The 19,796-nt window shown below is 39.3% G+C and overlaps 2 protein-coding genes across 3 annotated transcripts; both read right to left on the bottom strand.

Annotated features, from left to right (window-relative positions):
* Positions 1 to 1,107: 1,107 nt before the first annotated feature.
* On the bottom strand, positions 1,108 to 5,699 carry LOC149848407 (cytochrome c-like). The gene is made up of 3 exons (XM_089995031.1): positions 5,481 to 5,699; positions 3,785 to 3,918; positions 1,108 to 1,428 (listed from the first exon to the last, which is right to left on the bottom strand). Exons 1-3 carry the CDS (start codon positions 5,590 to 5,592, stop codon positions 1,333 to 1,335), a joined length of 342 nt encoding a protein of 113 aa, XP_089851157.1. The 5' UTR covers positions 5,593 to 5,699; the 3' UTR covers positions 1,108 to 1,332.
* A 9,475-nt stretch (positions 5,700 to 15,174) lies between these two features.
* LOC149848406 (uncharacterized) lies at positions 15,175 to 18,449 on the bottom strand. Of its 2 annotated transcripts, XM_089994759.1 has the most exons (3): positions 18,238 to 18,369; positions 16,684 to 17,072; positions 15,175 to 16,592 (listed from the first exon to the last, which is right to left on the bottom strand). In XM_089994759.1, exons 2-3 carry the CDS (start codon positions 16,755 to 16,757, stop codon positions 15,458 to 15,460), a joined length of 1,209 nt encoding a protein of 402 aa, XP_089850885.1. In that variant the 5' UTR covers positions 16,758 to 17,072; positions 18,238 to 18,369; the 3' UTR covers positions 15,175 to 15,457. The 2 variants fall into 2 exon arrangements, with proteins under 2 accessions (XP_089850885.1, XP_089850922.1); XM_089994796.1 differs by having other exon boundaries at positions 15,175 to 17,072; positions 18,238 to 18,449.
* Positions 18,450 to 19,796: the final 1,347 nt, after the last annotated feature.

The raw sequence follows: 19,796 nt of genomic DNA, 5'->3' as shown, positions 1-19,796 counted from the left end.
GGAGTTCATGTGTTTTTGGTAAAATTGAGCAGGAAATGGAGCCTTCACGAAAGGGGTTGGAAAATATTCTGGTCAAGACTAAAGCCCTAAATCCAAGATTATGAAGGCATTGTTAAGGAGATCGAACTCAAACAAAACCTTCAAAAAGCATTGCTACAGGAAGAGACGTTTTGGGACAAACAGTTTAGAATTCCGTCTTAGAGAAGGGTGATAGGAATACCACATTTTTTATGGCTAGTGTTAACAGGGAGACGGCAGCTGAACACCATCAAGTAGATTGTCTGCAATGGCCAATAGACTCTTGATGAATGAGACCTAGGAGAGTTGTTTGGAATTCTTTAAAAACTTATCTAATGAGGAGATTAATCATGAAGATCAGCTCTTGTCACCTATTGCCATGGAGAAATGAAGGTGGTAGTCTTCAAACATAAAAAGTATCAATTATTCACATAAAAAGTGTATTTTTACTATCAAAGAAGTCCGATTTCTTTAAAAAGTTATCTCACAAGAATTAAGCATAAAAGAATGTTTTTGTGAGATTCATTACAGGCTCACTAATTGAAGTTCATGTATTTTAAAAAACTGCAAACGATAGCAGAAATTAGTAGTTCATAAAGGAAACCAGGCTGAAGGATCCTGGTTTATCTGAAGTGAATTTCCTGGGGAGCAAGCTTCTGAACATTTTAAAAGCTTCCAGTAACTCCCATCATACACAGCCCTTTGAGCTGGATTGAGTAAGCTCAGTTCAAAATATCACCTCAGACAACTAGGAGGATCTCAGCGAAGCCAAGTCCTTCAGGCCAATTTGACTGCCTCCCTGATTATTTCCCATACAAGCATACATAAAATTGTAGGAACGAACAAACAACAGGATGCCCTTTCAAAGAAACATCCAGAAGCATTCATGGGAAAAGCAACAGTGTAAACGAAGAACCAGCGTTTTACGAAACCAAAAGGTGATGAAAACATAACATTCAAGCATTAAAAAATACTGTTTTAAGCTCAAGGCTTCTATAAAAACACATTGAAAACCATTGCACATGATCCAGGCAATCTCATATAATGTTACCTTTTCTCTTGCAAAAAGGATTTAATGTAACATTAAGATTTAGAAGAATGTTGTTATTCGAAATGTAAAGTAACAACAGAAGAGTTGAATGCATAAAAGAAATGTCTGAAATAATTTGGAAGTTTTTTAATCAGAAGATGGAGCAGCCCAACCACCTGGGAGAGCATGCATGACCCAAGGGGTTTTATTGCAAAAAATAGTCTCTCAGCATCCAAAGATCTCTGTCCGTCATATTAAGGACAGGAGAATGAACAAAAGCTTTATCAGGATGCAGTTGAATCCTTGAGGTACGCAATCAGATCCGTACGTTCTTGAGGCTTCTTCAGACCAGGGAAAACCATCTTTGTCCCAGGGATGTACTGGAAACAAAACACAGAAATTAGAGCAAGAGGAAAATGGCAAAAACTTGACATTAGAATAATAAAGATCAAAGTCACCATCTTTAAGTGTATGAAAATGTTTAAAATGGATCCAAAAACAAAAATGGGATTAAATTAGCACTGCCAGGGTTTCGCACATCAAAGGTAATATATAGCCTAAAGTATGGAAAGTTGAGACTAGTTGATGCTGAAATGCCACAAGAAACAAGGGATTGTTACCATGACACATATATGTATATACAGGATAAGTCTCATGTGGATGTGCACACCAACAATAATTCCACCTACTAATTCATTTTTAAGTAGATCAGACCATGTGAATGGGTTTTGCATGGATCATTCAGTATAAAATCTTTTCCATCCAACAATTTGAACATTTTTTTTGATATTTACACGGAGAAACCACCTCCAGGATCATAGACCTAGCCGCGCTGGCTTTGCCTGAAGTACTTGTGGTCACTGTCCTGACAGTGTAAAACTCTATCCCTTGCACCCCAGAGAGTCACCATGCTTTGGCTTACGCAAGGGGTAACGCCCATGGGATTTGAACCTAGATCACCTGCCCAGCGGCCTAGATCCTATCCCACTACGCCAAACCCTTTTGGGGCTAACAATTTGAACATGAAAAGCCATTTTGTTATAGTTACATCTCTATTGCAATATAAACCATTTATTTTATATTTTTTCAAAATATACTTGAGTTTTAATTTATTGATTTAAGTATGTTTTAAATTAAATGAATCATGATAAATCCTTGTTGTGCACGCATCAGCACTGTAGACTTATCAAAGTAAAATAAGCAAAAGCCAAGATCAATGAATAAAAATTATTCTAAAAAGCTGACAAGACCCTTCAAAGAACCGTTGGACTGCTGTATTAGTAATAATCAGGTTACTAGTCACTTCTAAATCCAAATCACAAGTTTTGCTTGTGGATTAAGGCCCAAGAGGTTGCTTGAATCACAAAACAGTGTGGGTCATGATGTGTCAAAGGATCAATGTACAAGCAACTTGCAGAGAAAAGTAATATTCTAGCTTAGTTACACAAGGCCACTAGATGTCAGAATCTAGGCATAACAATTTCCTACACTCTGTCACTGGTATGACCTTTGGGCAGAAGAACAAGGAACCACTGTAGGTATGTGCAATTGAGCCTGTCATCACATGCAGATCACAGTCCTCATGGTGTCCACACACAACAATACACCTTTGAACTTTGGTAGCATCATTACGCAACATGTGCTACACAGGTAAGACCAGAACTCACATGATTATCTTGTTCAGGGTAAACTGAATCAAGTCCTGGGCAAAGGTAGCTTTCTACAATAGTTAATCATATTATTAGTTGGATCCATTTGAGATTGATGCCCTCTCCCAGACTTAAATGCAAACGAAAAGGCTTTACAGAATCAGAATGCAAATGCCAAGATGAAAGCAATACCAAAATTCAAAGATAGGAACCAAAATTGTGTATTTCAACGATCTCTTCTGCAGTTGGCCCATTTTAAGTAATCATATCAACCATAAAGTTGAGCCAAACTATATACAAAATTAGAATAACTAAGACTTGCTTAAGAGATCAGTATTAGCACTTCATTATCATATTTTATGCATGAACTACTTATCATTCAACAGTACCCACGTGAGAAAAAATGGAAATCTATGATGGGTCTTGCTAAAACAAGGAGAGAGACATAATTGGATATCAAAATGATAAGGAAGATGAAGAATTTCAACGCCCCCCCCCCCCCCTCAACGCAATCGAACAACCATTGCACTTAGCCAGTAATCTCTAGCAAAATGCATGGCATAATATGGTTGGTGTCTTGAAAACTGCCAGCCAAGAAACACCGAGAAAAACTCAACATTTAGAGATGATTACCAATCCTTAACAATAGAAAAAGTAACTGTCTTAGATAATTAATTCAATCCCAAGTTTCACCATTTAAAAAAATGCCACAAGCAATATTCTGACCCATATTTCAAGAAGATGCCCCAATAGAATTGCCATTATTGCGGTACAGGTGAACTATGGGATCCATATAAATTAAGAATTACCATATCTATAAAAAAATATATCAACAGAAAAGTGATCTCCCAACATGCATGCAAATTTGAGTGACAATATTACATATTTAGATAAACTATTTCATATGGAATCACAAGAGGGTAGATCTTATTTATGTCTCTGCAGGTACTAAATTCATCCACTTGTATGCAATAGCAATATCCACTGATGAATGCATGAAAAATACTATCATGGGCTACAATATGGAAAAACCATGGAAAAGGCCCAAAATGTTCAAAAATTGTTGGTAGCGATGATTGATCAATACCTTCTTTGGGTTGAGCAAGTAATCATACAAGGTTGATTCTCCCCAATTAACAGCCATATTCTTGTTAGCGGCAGAATAAGAATATCCAGGGGCTGTACCAGATTGCCTTCCAAATAGGCCATTCAAGTTGGGACCTGCAAGTTTAAACTTTAGCACGCATTCCGGAAATAACATCAAAAGGGACACCACGACCAACCCAAAAGAACTGATATTCAGCGCACCCAACAACCTTGCTTCAAGGAAAAATAAGACCCCTATAGAAGAACAAATCATGAGTGTAGCATTGCGCATTTATGTACATGCATTCACCACCATCCATAAATTAACTTTTCTTTTAGTTTTTCTCCTCTTCTTCTACAAAAATGCAATTCATATTTTCCATCACCCAGAGCAACATCAATGCAAAATGCTATGGAATGCAATGAAAACCTGAACCTATACACTGTATATCACAATGTTAATTGTCCAAAAAGCTTTTTGGTTGGTCCACTCCACATGCTCAAGCTTTTGAGCCTCAATCAAGCGATTCGTTGAATGTGCCGATCTGTTGAAAATCTTCCAACACCAAGTCATTACAAAATACAATCCGTTTTCCAACCAGTAAGTAAAGATGCAACCAAAATTAGTTTCATATCTAAAGGGAAGGGATATTTATCAAACATATTTCCAATCACGTAAGGAGTCCCTACCGATTGTAACTATTATTTTACAGTCAGTCACTAAGACAACTTATAGATTCGTACAGTTTGAAAATGAAAATCAGTTGGTTGAACTAATCAAGGACTACACAAATTGTTCCATCTTCCAATCAAGTAACGGTTCCAAACCTTTGAATTTCCAATAAAAAGGGAGAGAAAGAAGAAAAGTCTCCACAATTACTGACAATCACCGATAGAAAGAACTACAAATGAAAAACACCGCCCAAATTTCACCCCTCTAATTCTCTCAAATTTCAGCCCTCAGATTCAAATCAAGCATGAATAAACCCCAGAATAAAAAAGCAACATATTCCCTAAATTTATTCGCGACTTTTCAACCAACCAATGCCATAAAATTTCAATGCACCACATAATCGAATGTAGAAAAACCAATGCATCAGAGAAATCAAATATAGAAAAACACGAACACAAGAGATCACGTCCAGAAGACACTCAAGAACCGCATCAATCCACACGGATCCTCAGATCAATAACCGGACCCTATCAGAGACTCATTTCCATCACGCTTCACCACGACAGTAACCAAAACGGAAGTCATCAACCGCGATCCCTTAGGTGGTGTTTAGATGAAGCCACTTATCCAGGTGAACGGGATAGGGCGGGATCTTCTATTACAGATGACAATACGATTTCCCAGCTTATCCCGTTTATCTGGGTAAGTGGGTGCGCCCAAACACCCTTAGGAAAAAAGAATAAAAAGAGAAAAAGGAAACGGAGGCCAGCCAGATACATCAAACGCTTGCAAAAATAATAATCGAAAAAAGACCCAGAATACGATGACGACAGAAAACGAGAAGAAAGAGGAGGATACACCTTGAAAGCAAGTCGCTTCCTTATACGCTCGGACGAAGCAGATAACAATTACATCAAATCCCTCAACGAGGCGAATCCGGGAATCCGCGACAACGACGACGAAGACGACGACGACCATTATGATGATGATGAATAGGAGGTCAAATGGAGGGAAAGCGATTTACCTTGCTTGTGGCCGCCTCCCTTCTCGACGGTGTGGCATTGAGCGCACTTCATCTTGAAGATCTTCTCTCCCGACTTCGGATCCCCCGGCGGTGCTTCGCCAAACGATGCCATCCCCTCCCAAAAACCCTAAATCTCCAACCACTATACAGTACCTACCGATTGAGCAAGCGAGAGCGAGAGAAGCAGAGAACAGCTTCAACCGAGAACGGCAGCCTTCTTTAGGTTTGGTGAAGTCCTGAAAATAAAATAATGAAATTAAAAAGAAGAAAACCTCGAGTTCCGTTATATATATACAGCTAGTAATAAAACAAATTGTTGAACCCAAACATCAATTTCCTTTTATTTTCACGCTAAATGTTGGGGCATGGATGTAGTTCCGAGGGAAGGTTAGGCCTGAGAGAGAGAGAGAAAACCACATCGTTTACACGTTTCAACTCATTATTGTATCATTGATTTTTAAATGCACTCAAATGTTTTACTGATCTTGAGCAACCTTCGGTAAGCTAACCCCATTGGTAAAAGGGAGAGGGAATTGATGGTGGAGATGCGTCCACGCCTGCCTGAGGCCACGCGGCAGGCAGGAATTCCTCGGGGTTGGCGCCTGCCAAGTTGGACAGTGGACCGTGCTCAGTCAATGTATCGGATCGGCACTTGGGGTCTCGGACGAATCGAATCGGAGTTCGGCCTATGGATGTCAATGAGTCAGCTTTTGGCTCGGGGTTCACGGATTTAGCTGGCACGAGGTCAGCTCCATTGTTTTTTTAAGGCGTTTGATCACCTTCTCAAATCTTAAGAGAGAGAGAGTAATAAGTAGCTCCTAAACCATTCAAAGGAACAAAGTTTGGCTGAATCCAAACTCATAGAGGCCTTCTCTATATCTTTCTCAGTTCAAAACATCCCTTGGACTAGGCATTTTTTATGTTTAAATTCATATTTAAAGAAATTGAAATTGGATGGCTCATATTGCACCAAAACTTAGATAGAAATCAAGGTTTTCCACTGAATCAATTCAATCTAAAGCATAGCTTTTAGCATAAGCAATGATAAATGCAGTTAGGATTAAACAGAAAAAACGCATACAACTATATATATATATATATATAGTCACTAGAATGTGAGAACTAATGTGTGAACCACAATTTTTATGACTTTTTTTGTCGTTTCTCTTGAATTTAACCTTATAAATGTGATCTACATGCTTGGTTTTATAAGAGCATGCTCTTGAACCATCCGATTTTGATGCATAAATGAAACATTTTTAAAGCTTTAAAATCAATGGCTCATAATCTTCATAAATATTCAAGCATTCACAAATCACATTTTTTTCATAAAAAAATACACGATCCAATGGTTGATTCCTAGCAAATTCACCATGCCAAGAACATCCACATGGTTGGATTTACAAAAAAAGTGTTAAAAATTCTCATATTCTAGTTACTATATATATATATATATATATATATATATATATATATATATATATATATATATAGAGAGAGAGAGAGAGAGAGAGAGAGAGAGAGAGAGAGATGGGTATGTGCAAAATTGATACATGCTATGGGTTTTTCTGCCATTCTGGTATTTTTTTTCAGTTCTGATTCCATAAATGTGTTGGGCATCGTCGATTTACGAGGAATTCACATCTAGATCGTGTGTTTTCGATGAAAAAAATGATATTTGAAGTATAAAAAATTTATAAAGATTTTGGACCATTGATTTTTCGAACCTTATAAAAAACCTACCGGTGTGTTGGAATCGAACACTTCAAGAGTTGATCCCTATAAAATCAAGTACATAGATCACATGTCAGAATTTAAAAATAAAACAAAAAAATCCTGAAAAACTCATTTAGCACTTATCATTTCACACCTACCCATTCCTGTATATATATATATATATGTATGAAACTAATAAATGGTTACTAGTGTTCTTTGGCCCTGTTTGAGAGAGAGAGAGAGAGAGAGAGCACCTTTCAACCCAATACACGCTTGAAATGTATAACCAACAATAATGTGCTTTGTGGATTAGATCTCACATATTTAATGAAACCACCTTTCTGTCTCATGAAGCCTCACATACATGATCTACATGGTTTATTTAGTAAAGCACATGTTGGGGAATGTTTGATTGTGTTTCTTAAACAAATCTTTTAGAAGCTTTAAAAATAAATGGTCCATAAACATGAGAATTTCACAGTTTTTTTTTTCCTATGGGAATGCTGGAGGAAGAAGAGCCCCCCTACCATTTTATTACTTGCACAAAATACTAAAAAGGTTGCATATACACCAAAAAGAATGGGCATCCAAAGAATCTCACAAACATTGTGGGCCGTACCCCAAGTCAGACTTGTTGATCACATAACTCCCCCATATAATCAATGAGCGAGCATAATGTAAGCAAGGCATATGATAAAGGTGACTGGTAATTTTCTTGGTCATCGTTAAAATTTTATGGCTTTCATGAAACCTAGATTGATTAAATCATGTCATGTGTTCGGCACCTTAATTTCGGGATGGTGATTAATGGGCAGCCTTCTAATCTGTTTTGAAGAAGTAGAGATGTTAGATGAGAAGATCCTTATCACCATATTAATTTCTCTTCATAATGGAACAATTAGGGGTGTCACGGGTCGGGTTTACTGGGATCCAACCATGACCAAACCCTATAGGGTCCAGGTATGGTGATAAATAAGAAGACCCGAAGGTCTGATTAATACATGGATCTGGGTATAGTTTGTGAAATTTTATACCAAATCCGGGCCCGACCCCAGTTCCAACTAAGACCTGTAACTTTTCAATGTAAAAATGATAAAAAAATATTATTTTACTGGGTATAGTTCATGTAGTTCTTATCGGGTCCGGGTATGGTTCTCTTATAGTGGACCCGATTAGACCCTTAAGTGAATCTGAAAATAAGTTTGGACTCCTTATTAGTAAACAACAAATCTTCTATGATTTCATCCAACATTACTTAAACATAGATTCTTCTAAAGGATGGAAGATTGAAAAACTCCACTTCAAATTTGGAAGTCCCCATAAAAAAACTGCAAGCCTTTATGTGCGCTCCTCTTCTTTTCAGGATGCTAGCCATTTTAAAGAGCTGGAATGGTAAAATGATTTTAATGGCAGGTTGATCATTCTCATTTAATGGAGTTTTGTCATCAATATCCTATATATTGGATGATGTATATTTCAGGCTTTAAAGAGCCCTGCTAATTGAGATGAAGTGTGTGATTTGAAGATTTTTATGGAAATGACACAGATAATGTTCATCATACACATCTTTTATCTTGGGACAAGATATGATTGAGCCCCAAGATAACTCAGCATGCTAACTTTTCCTTACTTTCTGAGTTCGGCTAGCTTGTTGCTGCCAAAAGGATAAATCCATGGGTGTAGCTGGTTAATGGCATGTATGTTCTATTGAATCTTATATGGTTCAGGTGGCAGCAAGGGGTTGATTCCTAGGGCCGGAAAGACATCCTAGCCAGCACTTTGTTCCAGCTACCAACAAAGTTATAATTGAAGCATCATGTCCAAATATAGTATCAATGTTGTCAGCAGGGGCGTAGCTAGGATTCATGTGTGGGGTGGGGGGGGGGGGGGGGCAAACAGGGGTGTAGAAAAAAAAATTATTTGTGTGATAGTCGGGGGTTCGGGGGCAGCACCCCCAGAAATTTTTTTTTTGAGATAAAATAAAAAATGGCTACAATTATTAATAAAAATCTATTTCATATGGACAAATCAAACTATTTGCTGCAGTAAAGGCTGGGCTAAAAAATGGATAAAAATCTATTTCATATGGAATCAGGGCAGGGCTAGGACTGGGCTTTTAAAAAAAAAAAAATTTAACTGTTTGGGGAGGCAGGACTGGGCTACAGCCCAGTCCTGTCCCCCCCTAGCTACGCCCCTGGTTGTCAGTATAGGGCGATACATATGTATCATATGTTAGTTGCAAGAAGGGAGGGGAGAGAAATTCCAAGAAGAAACATGGGTTGTTTTACCTTTTGGAAAAGGTTTGGTTTTGAATAGTCCCTATTGATTGTGTTAGAGTTTGTTGTGGGGTTTATAACCCACATGTAAACTCTTACACTTGTTCCTGAGAACAAGGGGTTGGGATGACTACCACACACAAGCGCGCACGCCCGTTTGCCGTGTCGGGCCGGGTTCAGGTTCGGGTTATTGGCCCTTTAGGGCCATATCCAATCAAGACCAAAGTACCTTTTTACCAAAAGTTTCTGTGGATACGGGTTATGAGAAATGAAGTTCGCGTGTTATAGAAGCGTCGTCAGGGCTGTGGTTATGAATATGCTGAGACAAACGCTCTGGTTTTTGAAGCTCTGCGGCTTTTTCTTTTCCCTGTTGCTCTCTTTCTCTCCTGAGTTATCCCCAAAGGGGTTGTTCTGCAACATTGGTTCGTAGAGGCTGTTTTCGAAGAACGATCCATCGGAGTGCACCGTTCTGATTGTCGTGGTTATTGTATCCCGAGGGAAGGACGCCGGACCCTGATTGCACTGTATGTGGGGGCGAATCTTCTCTAAGGGGAGTACTTTCGTACGCTTTAGCCTATTACATAATCTAAACATGTTTATGTTGTTTTTATTATGTTTTTTGCATCTGTTTGGTCGTATGCTGTTGTCTGGATTTTGGTTGTATAGGGCCATATCCAATCAAGACCAAAGTACCTTTTTATCAAAAGTTTCTGTGGATACGGGTTATGAGAAATGAAGTTCGCGTGTTATAGAAGCGTCGTCAGGGCTGGGGTTATGAATATGTTGAGACAAACGCTCTGGTTTCTGAAGCTCTGCAGTTTTCTCTTTTCCCTGTTGCTCTCTTTCTCTCCTGAGTTATCCCCAAAGGAGTTGTTCTGCAACATTGGTTCGTAGAGGCTGTTTTCGAAAGATGATCTGTCGGAGTGCACCGTTCTGATCGTCGTGACTATTGTATCCTGGGGGAAGGACACCGGACCCTGATTGCACTGTATGTGGGGGCGAATCTTCTCTAAGGGGAGTACTTTCATACACCTTAGCCTATTACATAATCTAAACATGTTTGTGTTGTTTTTATTATGTTCTTTACATCTGTTTGGTCGTATGCTGTTGTCTGGATTTTGGTTGTATAGGGTCATATCCAATCAAGACCAAAGTACCTTTTTATCAAAAGTTTTTGTGGATACGGGTTATGAGAAATGAAGTTCGCGTGTTATAGAAGCGTCGTCAGGGCTGGGGTTATGAATATGCTGAGACAGACGCTCTGGTTTCTGAAGCTCTGCGGTTTTCTCTTTTCTCTGTTGCTCTCTTTCTCTCCTGAGTTATCTCCAAAGGGGTTGTTCTGCAACATTGGTTCGTAGAGGCTGTTTTCGAAGGACGATCCGTCGGAGTGCATCGTTCTGATCGTCGTGACTATTGTATCCTGGGGGAACGACGCCGAACTCTGATTGCATTGTATGTGGGGGCGAATCTTCTCTAAGGAGAGTACTTTCGTACGCCTTAGCCTATTACATAATCTAAATATGTTTCTGTTGTTTTTATTATGTTTTTTGCATCTGTTTGGTCGTATGCTGTTGTCTGAATTTTGGTTATATGCGGAAACCGATATGCTTGCTCCCTATTTCTGTTTCGATCTGCTGAAAATCATGATTTGTTTTCTACTGTATATTATGATTTATATCATGTTTTATATCATGATTATGATTGTGAAAATGCGCGATCTAAAAATTGATCAAACATCATATCATTTGAAAATCAATACCTGAATAGGCTATTTTTTAATAAATGTTGGCCGTCGCCTGAATTCGTTGGCCAAACGATTCAGGGCCGATATCAATACTGACAACATTGGTGAGTATCAACAAACCAGTTATTTGTAGGAAGTGGACAGGCAGTCATTGATTGATTGACATTCTTTTCAGCTTTGATGGCATAAAATGCAATGTGATTGATAAGGATTGTAATTGCACTGCTTGTAGTTTGTGTAATTTAGCAATCATCGACTGTGACCAAATTTGGAAAGAAGATGCCCATTGATTGGAATTCCAGATCTCATGTCATTTGGTTGGTATCAATCTGCCTAACCCCAGCATCATCATCAAACCGGTTCTTGGAAGGGAAGGGACGGGCAGGCCTAATTAATGATGGATCTACAGTTGGTCATTCTTTTCCTCTTTGATTTCATAAATGGCAATCTTGATTGACAAGGATTGTGAATAGACTGCTCACGGGTTTAAGTAATTTATCAAATCATTAACAGTGACTAAATCTAGAAAGAAAAGGCGTCTATACATACTCCCTGCTTAGCAAAAGGGACCTTAAGGGTTTTTACCAACCGAAAGCCAGTCACTAGGAGGTAGGTGATGGGGGTGTGTTTCCCTTGGATTATCAAAGAAAAAGGATGTCATATACATAGAGATGATTGCCTGAACAGAACTTGGAAGTCAGAGGAGAAATGAAGCATGAGTAGGGGTGAAAACAAGCTGGGCTCAAGCCAAGCTTAGGCTCAAAAAAGCTCAGCTCATTCAGAAAAAGATATGTTCAAACTTATCTGTGAAATGTGTGTGTGTGTGTAGACGGCAGGATTCACCCTCCCCCCCTCACTTCACACACAAGCGACTAATACCCTAACGACTTGGGTGAAACGTTCTTTTGAGATTTTCACCCAACAAAAGTTCAATATAAACCAGAACTAACCGGCCCATCTTAATCGAGTTCAAATGTTTTTGTTTAAGCTTGGCTTGTTTACTTATTTAGATGAGTCCAAGTCGGGGCATAAACAAGTCAAGCTCAAGCTAGTTGTGCAGCCTTAAGCTCGAATTTTTTTTTATTTATAAAAAAAAATAGATTTTTTTTTAAACATGATATGAAACAAGAAGGGAAGGAGCTAGAAATAAGGTCTGTGGCTCTTTTCTAATTCGGACACATGAAAATATCTGACCCCAAAATCGATTTCACTAGTTAATTGCATTTAAGAACCCATGCATTTAGGGTTGGCAGCATGACACGTTCATCCCTCGACTTTTTACGGTTTGCTTAACCGCAAAAGATATAATACGGACACCGGTGTTCCAATTTAAACCTTGCTGACTAGCTTATGAGTCAAACCAGCCAGTCATCCATCGATGCAAAATTTAATAGGGATTTGTAGTTGGCCAACTCAAATACCAATACCGTACAAATATTTTCTTCCAATTTCTAAAGCCAGGAGCGCTGTTCAAGCTTATATTATCAGATCTCATTTGGGCCATCAAACTTGAAAAAATGCTTCACTACACAAACAATCATGGCAAAACCCAATAGATCATCCAAGTCACACAAGTATCAATCACGGCACTCTTAATTATCATCCTCTATAACCAACGGGTGGCTCAGCTTGTCTGGTAGGAGCAGCTACTGCACGTCACCTTGTGTTGGGACGTTGCAGGTTCAAAACCCAAATGGTACAGTTGTATAACTTAACTGGTAGGGTCGGACTAACCAACCCCAGCTTGCCTTTCGAAAAAATAAAATTATCATCCTCTAACGTACCATTCTGCTACCGTTTAAAATCATCGGACTCGATTTGATCTAGAGAAAAAACAGTCAGGACAACTCACAAGCATAGATATTGAGAGAGAGAGAGAGAGAGAGAGAGAGAGAGAGAGATTGTACTGCATTAACAGGTGCCGTCCAACAAACAGCTGTTGAGATTAGACACCTAGTCGAAGATATCAATCCTCACGCAACGACGAAAGATTATTTAGTTTGGGATGGTACTGTGAGTTGTAAAGCTACCTACAACTCATAAAACATACCCTGCACCAACGACATGCCAGCTAAAGCTAAGTAATGGCCCTGCCAGGTGCCCTAAAACTGCCTGACACCTTCCTTTTGTGCCACAGGTTACGCACCATGGCCGAAGAATCTCTTGCGTGGGAAGGGCATAGAGCTGGGGGGGGTGTCTTCATTAGGGTTTAATGCTTCCAAATTCCAATGTTCAGTTCAGGGGCCTCTTGGCTCGGCCATGCCTTCACAGCTGTGCAAAGCCTAGATCGATGACCAAGACTCCTGGCCTTGATTTTTGCCTCAAACCTAATTGGATACACTTCAAAACCTCATTTCTAATGAGGTACAACTCACAAGAGGACCAACATAGGGAGGACGCACTGATACCAAAATGTGAAACCATATTGACCTAATACGATGGGGGCAAAGCATTCTTACATAACATTAGCATTGGGCCTAGCTAGCTAATGGTCTTAACACAAAACACAGGGCGACACAAGGAGATCAAGGCAAACACGATGTTTCACTTAACGAGGGTACAACTCTCAGCATCACAAGGAGAGGTTAATACTAAACCTGAATCCTTGCCTAATGAAAAGAAAATTTCTACACGACTGCTTGCTATCAACTCAATCCTCATCTCTAACCTTCTACACATCACATGGTAACAACCAACCAAAGAAAAAGACCACCACCATAAAAAAAAAGTAGCTCAAACCCTTTTATATTATGTGGTACAACCAACAAGAGGACCACCAGAGCAACGAAAACATGAAACCCTGACCTAATGCAGTTCAGTAACCATTTCCTAACAGTCAACCTAAGCTCGAGCCGTTTGATTAAACAACTTCACACTAAATAAGTGCACCAGGGCCAGCACACACCGCTAACATGATTAGGTAGAATTAAGAGGATCAATGGTGCAAAGAACCACAAATAACAGAACCGACCACTTCACCAAAAGCAATCAAGCAGATATTAAACTAGTCAAACGACTATCTTCACAATCATTACTTCATCTGGTTAGACTAGACCAATGGTTAACGGTCATTAGTAATGGGTTTGGTTCTATTGGCCCTCTTCTAGATTATAATATAAGAAGAGGTTCCCCAGGAACACTTCTCCAGAGATTCCAGGCTACAGACCACCCACAATTGACCACCACTTCTACAAAAAAGATAGAAAGGAACACAAAGACAAGTTGGGAGAGCAAAGACCTTGCCCTGAAAAAGGGACAAGGGCCATACATCAGGGCCTCAGATCACTACTGCATGTATTTGACAATGCGGTTAAGCTAAGGCCACACTTAACAAAAATCATGATGCCCAACTACTGTGATCAGACTGTAATTTTCTGAACAGGATTGTTTTTAGACTGGAGGTGCAGGCCCCTAAACCGATGTCAACAGCATCGTGCCATGCACAGATGGTGGGGGATCACCGTGCATGGTGAAGGGTAAAATAAGACTCTGGCCCACCTTCCCACCGATACGTCCAAGCCGTGACCAGAACAATCACAGGACTTCTTCCCCTATTTGATGCTGTCTACACTATCCGTATTTAAAAAGGCACAAAGGCCTAGATAGAGAGACGAGAGACTGGACAAGCAGTTGCAATCACACGTCTATGATGGGACCTACAACACAGTTTATATTTTGACCTGGACCATCAATCCCTACATCATGGGGTATGGTGATATGGAGATGACTGAGAAAAATCAACATGAACAAAAGCTTGTTTGCTGCCTTTAAGCATTTGGCTAAAGAAAGGAAAGGGGAACATTGACAACAAGGTTTCTACATAACTAACCTGATTCTAACTGCATTAGTCTTCAATCAAGCCTTCTATTATTGATGCATCTGCACAGAAACCCCAAAAAGAGTTAACGAGAAACATTGCAGGAAAAAGTTCCCACCCCTAAGAACCAGCACAATCCTTACTAATTTTAGCTTCAACCCCTTTACATAATTTTCACAAAATATATGACAAAAAAACAAAGAGGCCACATAATTAAAATGCGTGCCCCTTCTGTACCGACCTGGTCAAGTCAGTATCTCACAGGATGGTCTTTAGTAACAATGTGATTCCATAGTTCAACCCAACATTTGGTAGGTTTTCATGATTATAAAGGAAAAGAAAAGAAGAAGAAAAAAACAGGTAAAAAATATTACAACTATTGAACCAAAAAGATGGATTAGAAGATAAGAAAGGAACTTCAATATCAACTTCCTGCAGAGGAATGGGGGGATCCTATAATTTGTGCCCTGGGCCATCCTGGAAGTGACGGAGATTCAGGAGGAGAGGAAAAACAGAGGGTGCCACCAGAGAAAAGATTGACTTCCTCAAATTCCCTCTGTTGGACATCCTTCAGCATGGTCCGGAAAGAGATAGACCCATGCTTTGTTGATTCATCATCGGAGTTCCTTGCAGTGCTGTTTGTTGAAACCAACTCAATGATGCTCTGGTTAACAATGAGGGAAGCATTATCATTGTCGAGATCGCTGACAACACATGCAGGCCTGGTCAAAGTTCCACCTCCTCTTGTACCGGTTTCCATGTTCCAGCTCCTGAGTGCTAGTGAATCAGCAACAGGAAAATAGATGAGAATCCCAATCACAATTGTTGTACAAGAGAACAGTGCTAGGAATGCCAAGAACTCAAGAACTTCATATGCTAGCTCTCCTGGCCTCATCAAAACAGTGAAGCCCAGAAATAGGATCCGGATAGGAAGCAAACCGACAACCGAGAATAGCAAATAGTAAATCCTTTTTTGGAGGCCTCCGTTGATCACCAAGGAAACCATTCTTGCCCCAAGATAGAAGAGATAACCAATCAACAGTGATACAAAGAGTCCATGAAGAACAGTACTCAGCAACGGGTACATGCAGAAGATAGGCTCATTAATGTTATGTCCAACAGAATAAGCCTGAATGAAGTAGATGGGGATTTTCTTCAATCTGTCCTTGAAACCTTCTTCTTCAGTGAAAATGGGTTCAACAAATAGAATAACCAGCTGCAAGATGAAAATGGGAAGGCAAAAGAGAAGAACATGAGCAATAGTCTTTGCATTCCACTGCTTGCTTAGTGTCCCTGAATCTCTTTTCTGAAGAGAACCACGAAGCAAAAGCACAATAGTAACAAAGAGACTCGGCTCCGCAAAACCAAAATTTGAAAGAATGTAGAGTCTGCACATATTTTTCTGCCATTGCTGACTCAAGGAATGCAGAATCCTTCTCTCACTTCTAAGAAGATCAAGCCGCAAGATTTCTCCAAAGCCCCACCAAATGGCTAATGCAATAAGCATGATACGGACTACCCAAGGGCCATTAAAATAACCCAATGGCAGAAATCCCTGTCTTTTGACACGATAATGGAAGAAAAGTAGGCATAAAACGCAAAACACACCCAGCAATACTAACAGAACCACTAGACAAATTGTGACCACACCGAGTGAATCGGTGGCGAGTCTGCTCAGGGGCATCACCCAAAGATCGAATGAAGCGCATGCTCTCTTCCAGCATGGATACAAAGATTCCCTTCTCTAACTAGGAAGCTTCCGCAGGTTGCCAAGGATTAGGATCCTTCAAGTATATAGAAGAAAGTGCGTCCTTCCAAGTCAAAATGAATCTGTATTCTAAAAGGTTGCAAGATCTATAGACTGAAGCAAAAAGTGTCTCTCTGATCCTATAGCTGCATCAGAATTCATTCAACCATTCCAAAGAGACTCCCTACATTGCACTATGAGGGTTGATCGATGTTGTGTTGAACTTCCTTAATATATACATCCAAAGTTGTCACTTGAGTTTATCAAATCCAAAACCAAGTTTAACATATGCCTGTAAGAAACAGGGGAAACGGACAAAACAGGCAAATAAGCATCACAGTCCGAAAACATTGATTCTCAAGTCATAAGAATCTTCTTCACCTTTATTCCTTTTCCATAAGCCGTGTATAATTTTTCGAAATGGAAGGAAATTAAAAGAGAAGCCTGTGAACTGAACCGATTAAATCCTAACATGACACGAAACTGCAACCGCAACCGCCATGCATCAACATCAGACCACAAAATGAATTCATCGTCACTAGATGATTAGACCAAGAGATAAACACAAATGGACTAAAACCCCATAGACTTCTTCACAACAACTAGCACTCTTCTCAACAGAAACAAACAAATTTGACCGAGAGTAGCACTGGCATTCTGTTACATTCTTCCAAAACCTAACCAAATGAACACGCTTACATTCAAACAAACCAAGTATTGCTAAAACATAGAGGCGACGAATGATATAATGAGGAAGGAGGAGAAAGAAAGAGGGACTATCACCAGTTAAAAACGACAATTTCGAGCTAAACTCAAACCTTTCTTTTTCTCAATTTCACATACAAGTTAAACTTTAAAAACTTTCTTTTCCTCAATTACGTTAAACTCGAAAAACTTTCTTTTCCTCAATTACGTTAAACTTGAATGAATTCTTCAAATTATCTTTAGGACTAGTAGCACACACCAAATATAGGGAGAAATAAGCAAATTTTAACTCCACGCATCTATTAAAGAACACCAAATATAGGGAGAAAGACGTAACTTTCAATAACACGCACGCACGCATTACATGTTCAGTTTTTTTAACTTTCCTTACAGTTTGTAAAGAAAACTTCGTAAGGAAAGTTCAAAACTTAAACATTCCTTTGCAACCCCAATTTTCCGGGAAGCATCGAAGATTTAGAGAAACAAATGCGAAAATTTTCCCACGAAATCCTAAACATTCTCTGCAATATCCCCAAAATATAATCATTCTCCGCCCAAAAGCATCATCAACTCACGAAATCGCTAATGTAACCGTCCGATTCCCGACTCAACCGGACAGATAATATAACATCTACAGACCATTAACCAAAAAAAAAAAACCCTGCGTCCCACTATCCAAACCCTAAACCCCAAGAATCCAAACCTAAACGGAAGAGTCACCACGAGAGAAAGAGAGAGGGCCCCATCCGTACCTCTCCGGTGAGTTTCCCGTCGGTCCACATTATGACGAGCGCGCACGAACCCGCCGCGTCGGAGTGGTAGCCAGGTGAGAGCGCATTTTCCGGGAAGAACCAGCTGGAATCTGGAGATAGGCTGCCGGAAACCAGTACGACCGGCGAGGCGATTGTCTGATCCGGAACGAAGGTGGACGTTTGGAGAGCACAGAGAGGAGACGACGAACCCTCAACCTCAAGCGAAGGAGAGAGAGAGAGAGAGAGAGAGAGAGAGAGAGATGGTTGGCTGACAGCCTGGAACCAGCTGTGTCGTGGCCTTGTCGTGGACACAGGTTGACAGTCGATATTCCACAAAGAAGTGTCGTGTCGATATCTGCGATTTGCTCATGCGACACGTTCGGATCATGGTAGTTTCGATTCCGAATCCAAATATGAATATTGGGCAGCGATCGGAACCCTAACTGGTCGTGGATATAGTTTTGACCAAATTTTTTTATAATCGTCTCGGACCCTGATCAGGCCCATCAGGGAATCGAGGGATTCCGATACGGAGCTGAATCAGCCAACTTTCAATCACAAAAGACACGTATCACAAAATATATTAAAATATCAAAAAATCAATTTAGACCACTTTTTAGATTTGTTCGAAAATAAGACAGTTCAAGTCGGTTTCTTATCGATTTTCTGTCGACACGATACAAATCAAGCTGATTCGCAACGATGCTGACAGCATTGTTTTTTATTTGGATGCGGATATAGTTTTGATTTTTGCTGCTGAATCTGACGAATGTTCGAACTTGATGGATATCCAAATCTGTTTACATGTACGTAAGCAGATCCAGTATGAGTATGAAACGGAGCCCAATCCGTTTAGCCAACATCCCCATTAATCAATTGTGGTATTAGACATATCTGACCTGAATCCAATCGGGGTAATCTAACTTTAAACTTTATATTAACCTTAGTTGTATTCAATTAATTGAAATAATAGAAACATCCCCCAAATGATGTTATTTTTGTAAATATAAAACTACTTTTACAGTGGGTCATTTTTTTTTTGAAAAAACAAAAAACAAAATCAAATCGGATGGTTTCTCCATCTAAATATATATAAAAAAAAACGATGGTTGAAGGATTGGATAGGGTGATCAATTTATAAGTTTGGTTCACACTCCATGTTACGAGAAATATCACCTAAATTGTCAATTAGAAACACGTTTTGAGAAAAAATAATTAGTGGAACCATAGTGTCAAACGTTTTAAACGGCAATTTCTTGTTTTTCAAAAACTGGCTAGAAATTGAAATTTTTTCATAAATCTTGCATTTTTTGGCAAAATCTCGGCAATAAAAATATATATTTAAAAAGTATAAAATTTATTTTTTATAAGATAATATTAATAAAATTATTAAAAAATAAAAATACACATTTTTTTTGTGACAAATAGCGGTTTAAAACATAAATATTGTGTTTAAATCATAGTATTTATGTTTTTTATGTTTTTTCATAAATCTCACCAGATTTTGAACATCTTGCGAGAAATTGCCGTTTGAAACTTTCAGGCAATTTCTCACGATA

Source organism: Nuphar pumila, chromosome 1 (genome assembly GCF_984573655.1).
Source record: "Nuphar pumila chromosome 1, dmNupPumi1.hap1.1, whole genome shotgun sequence".
NCBI classification, from domain to species: Eukaryota; Viridiplantae; Streptophyta; class Magnoliopsida; order Nymphaeales; family Nymphaeaceae; genus Nuphar; species Nuphar pumila.
Note: the sequence above shows the minus strand (reverse complement) of the source record. Positions and strands in the feature narration are given on the sequence as shown.

Bases quoted from the DNA above. Each gene is read 5' to 3' on its own strand.
- LOC149848407 (XM_089995031.1), bottom strand. From the start codon at position 5,592: ATGGCATCGTTTGGCGAAGCACCGCCGGGGGATCCGAAGTCGGGAGAG. The intron at 3,919-5,480 runs GTAAATCGCTTT...TTAAACTTGCAG, and splicing joins GGGAGGCGGCCACAAGCAAG to GTCCCAACTTGAATGGCCTA. The intron at 1,429-3,784 runs GTATTGATCAAT...TTTTGTTTCCAG, and splicing joins ACTTGCTCAACCCAAAGAAG to TACATCCCTGGGACAAAGAT.
- LOC149848406 (XM_089994796.1), bottom strand. From the start codon at position 16,717: ATGCCCCTGAGCAGACTCGCCACCGATTCACTCGGTGTGGTCACAATT.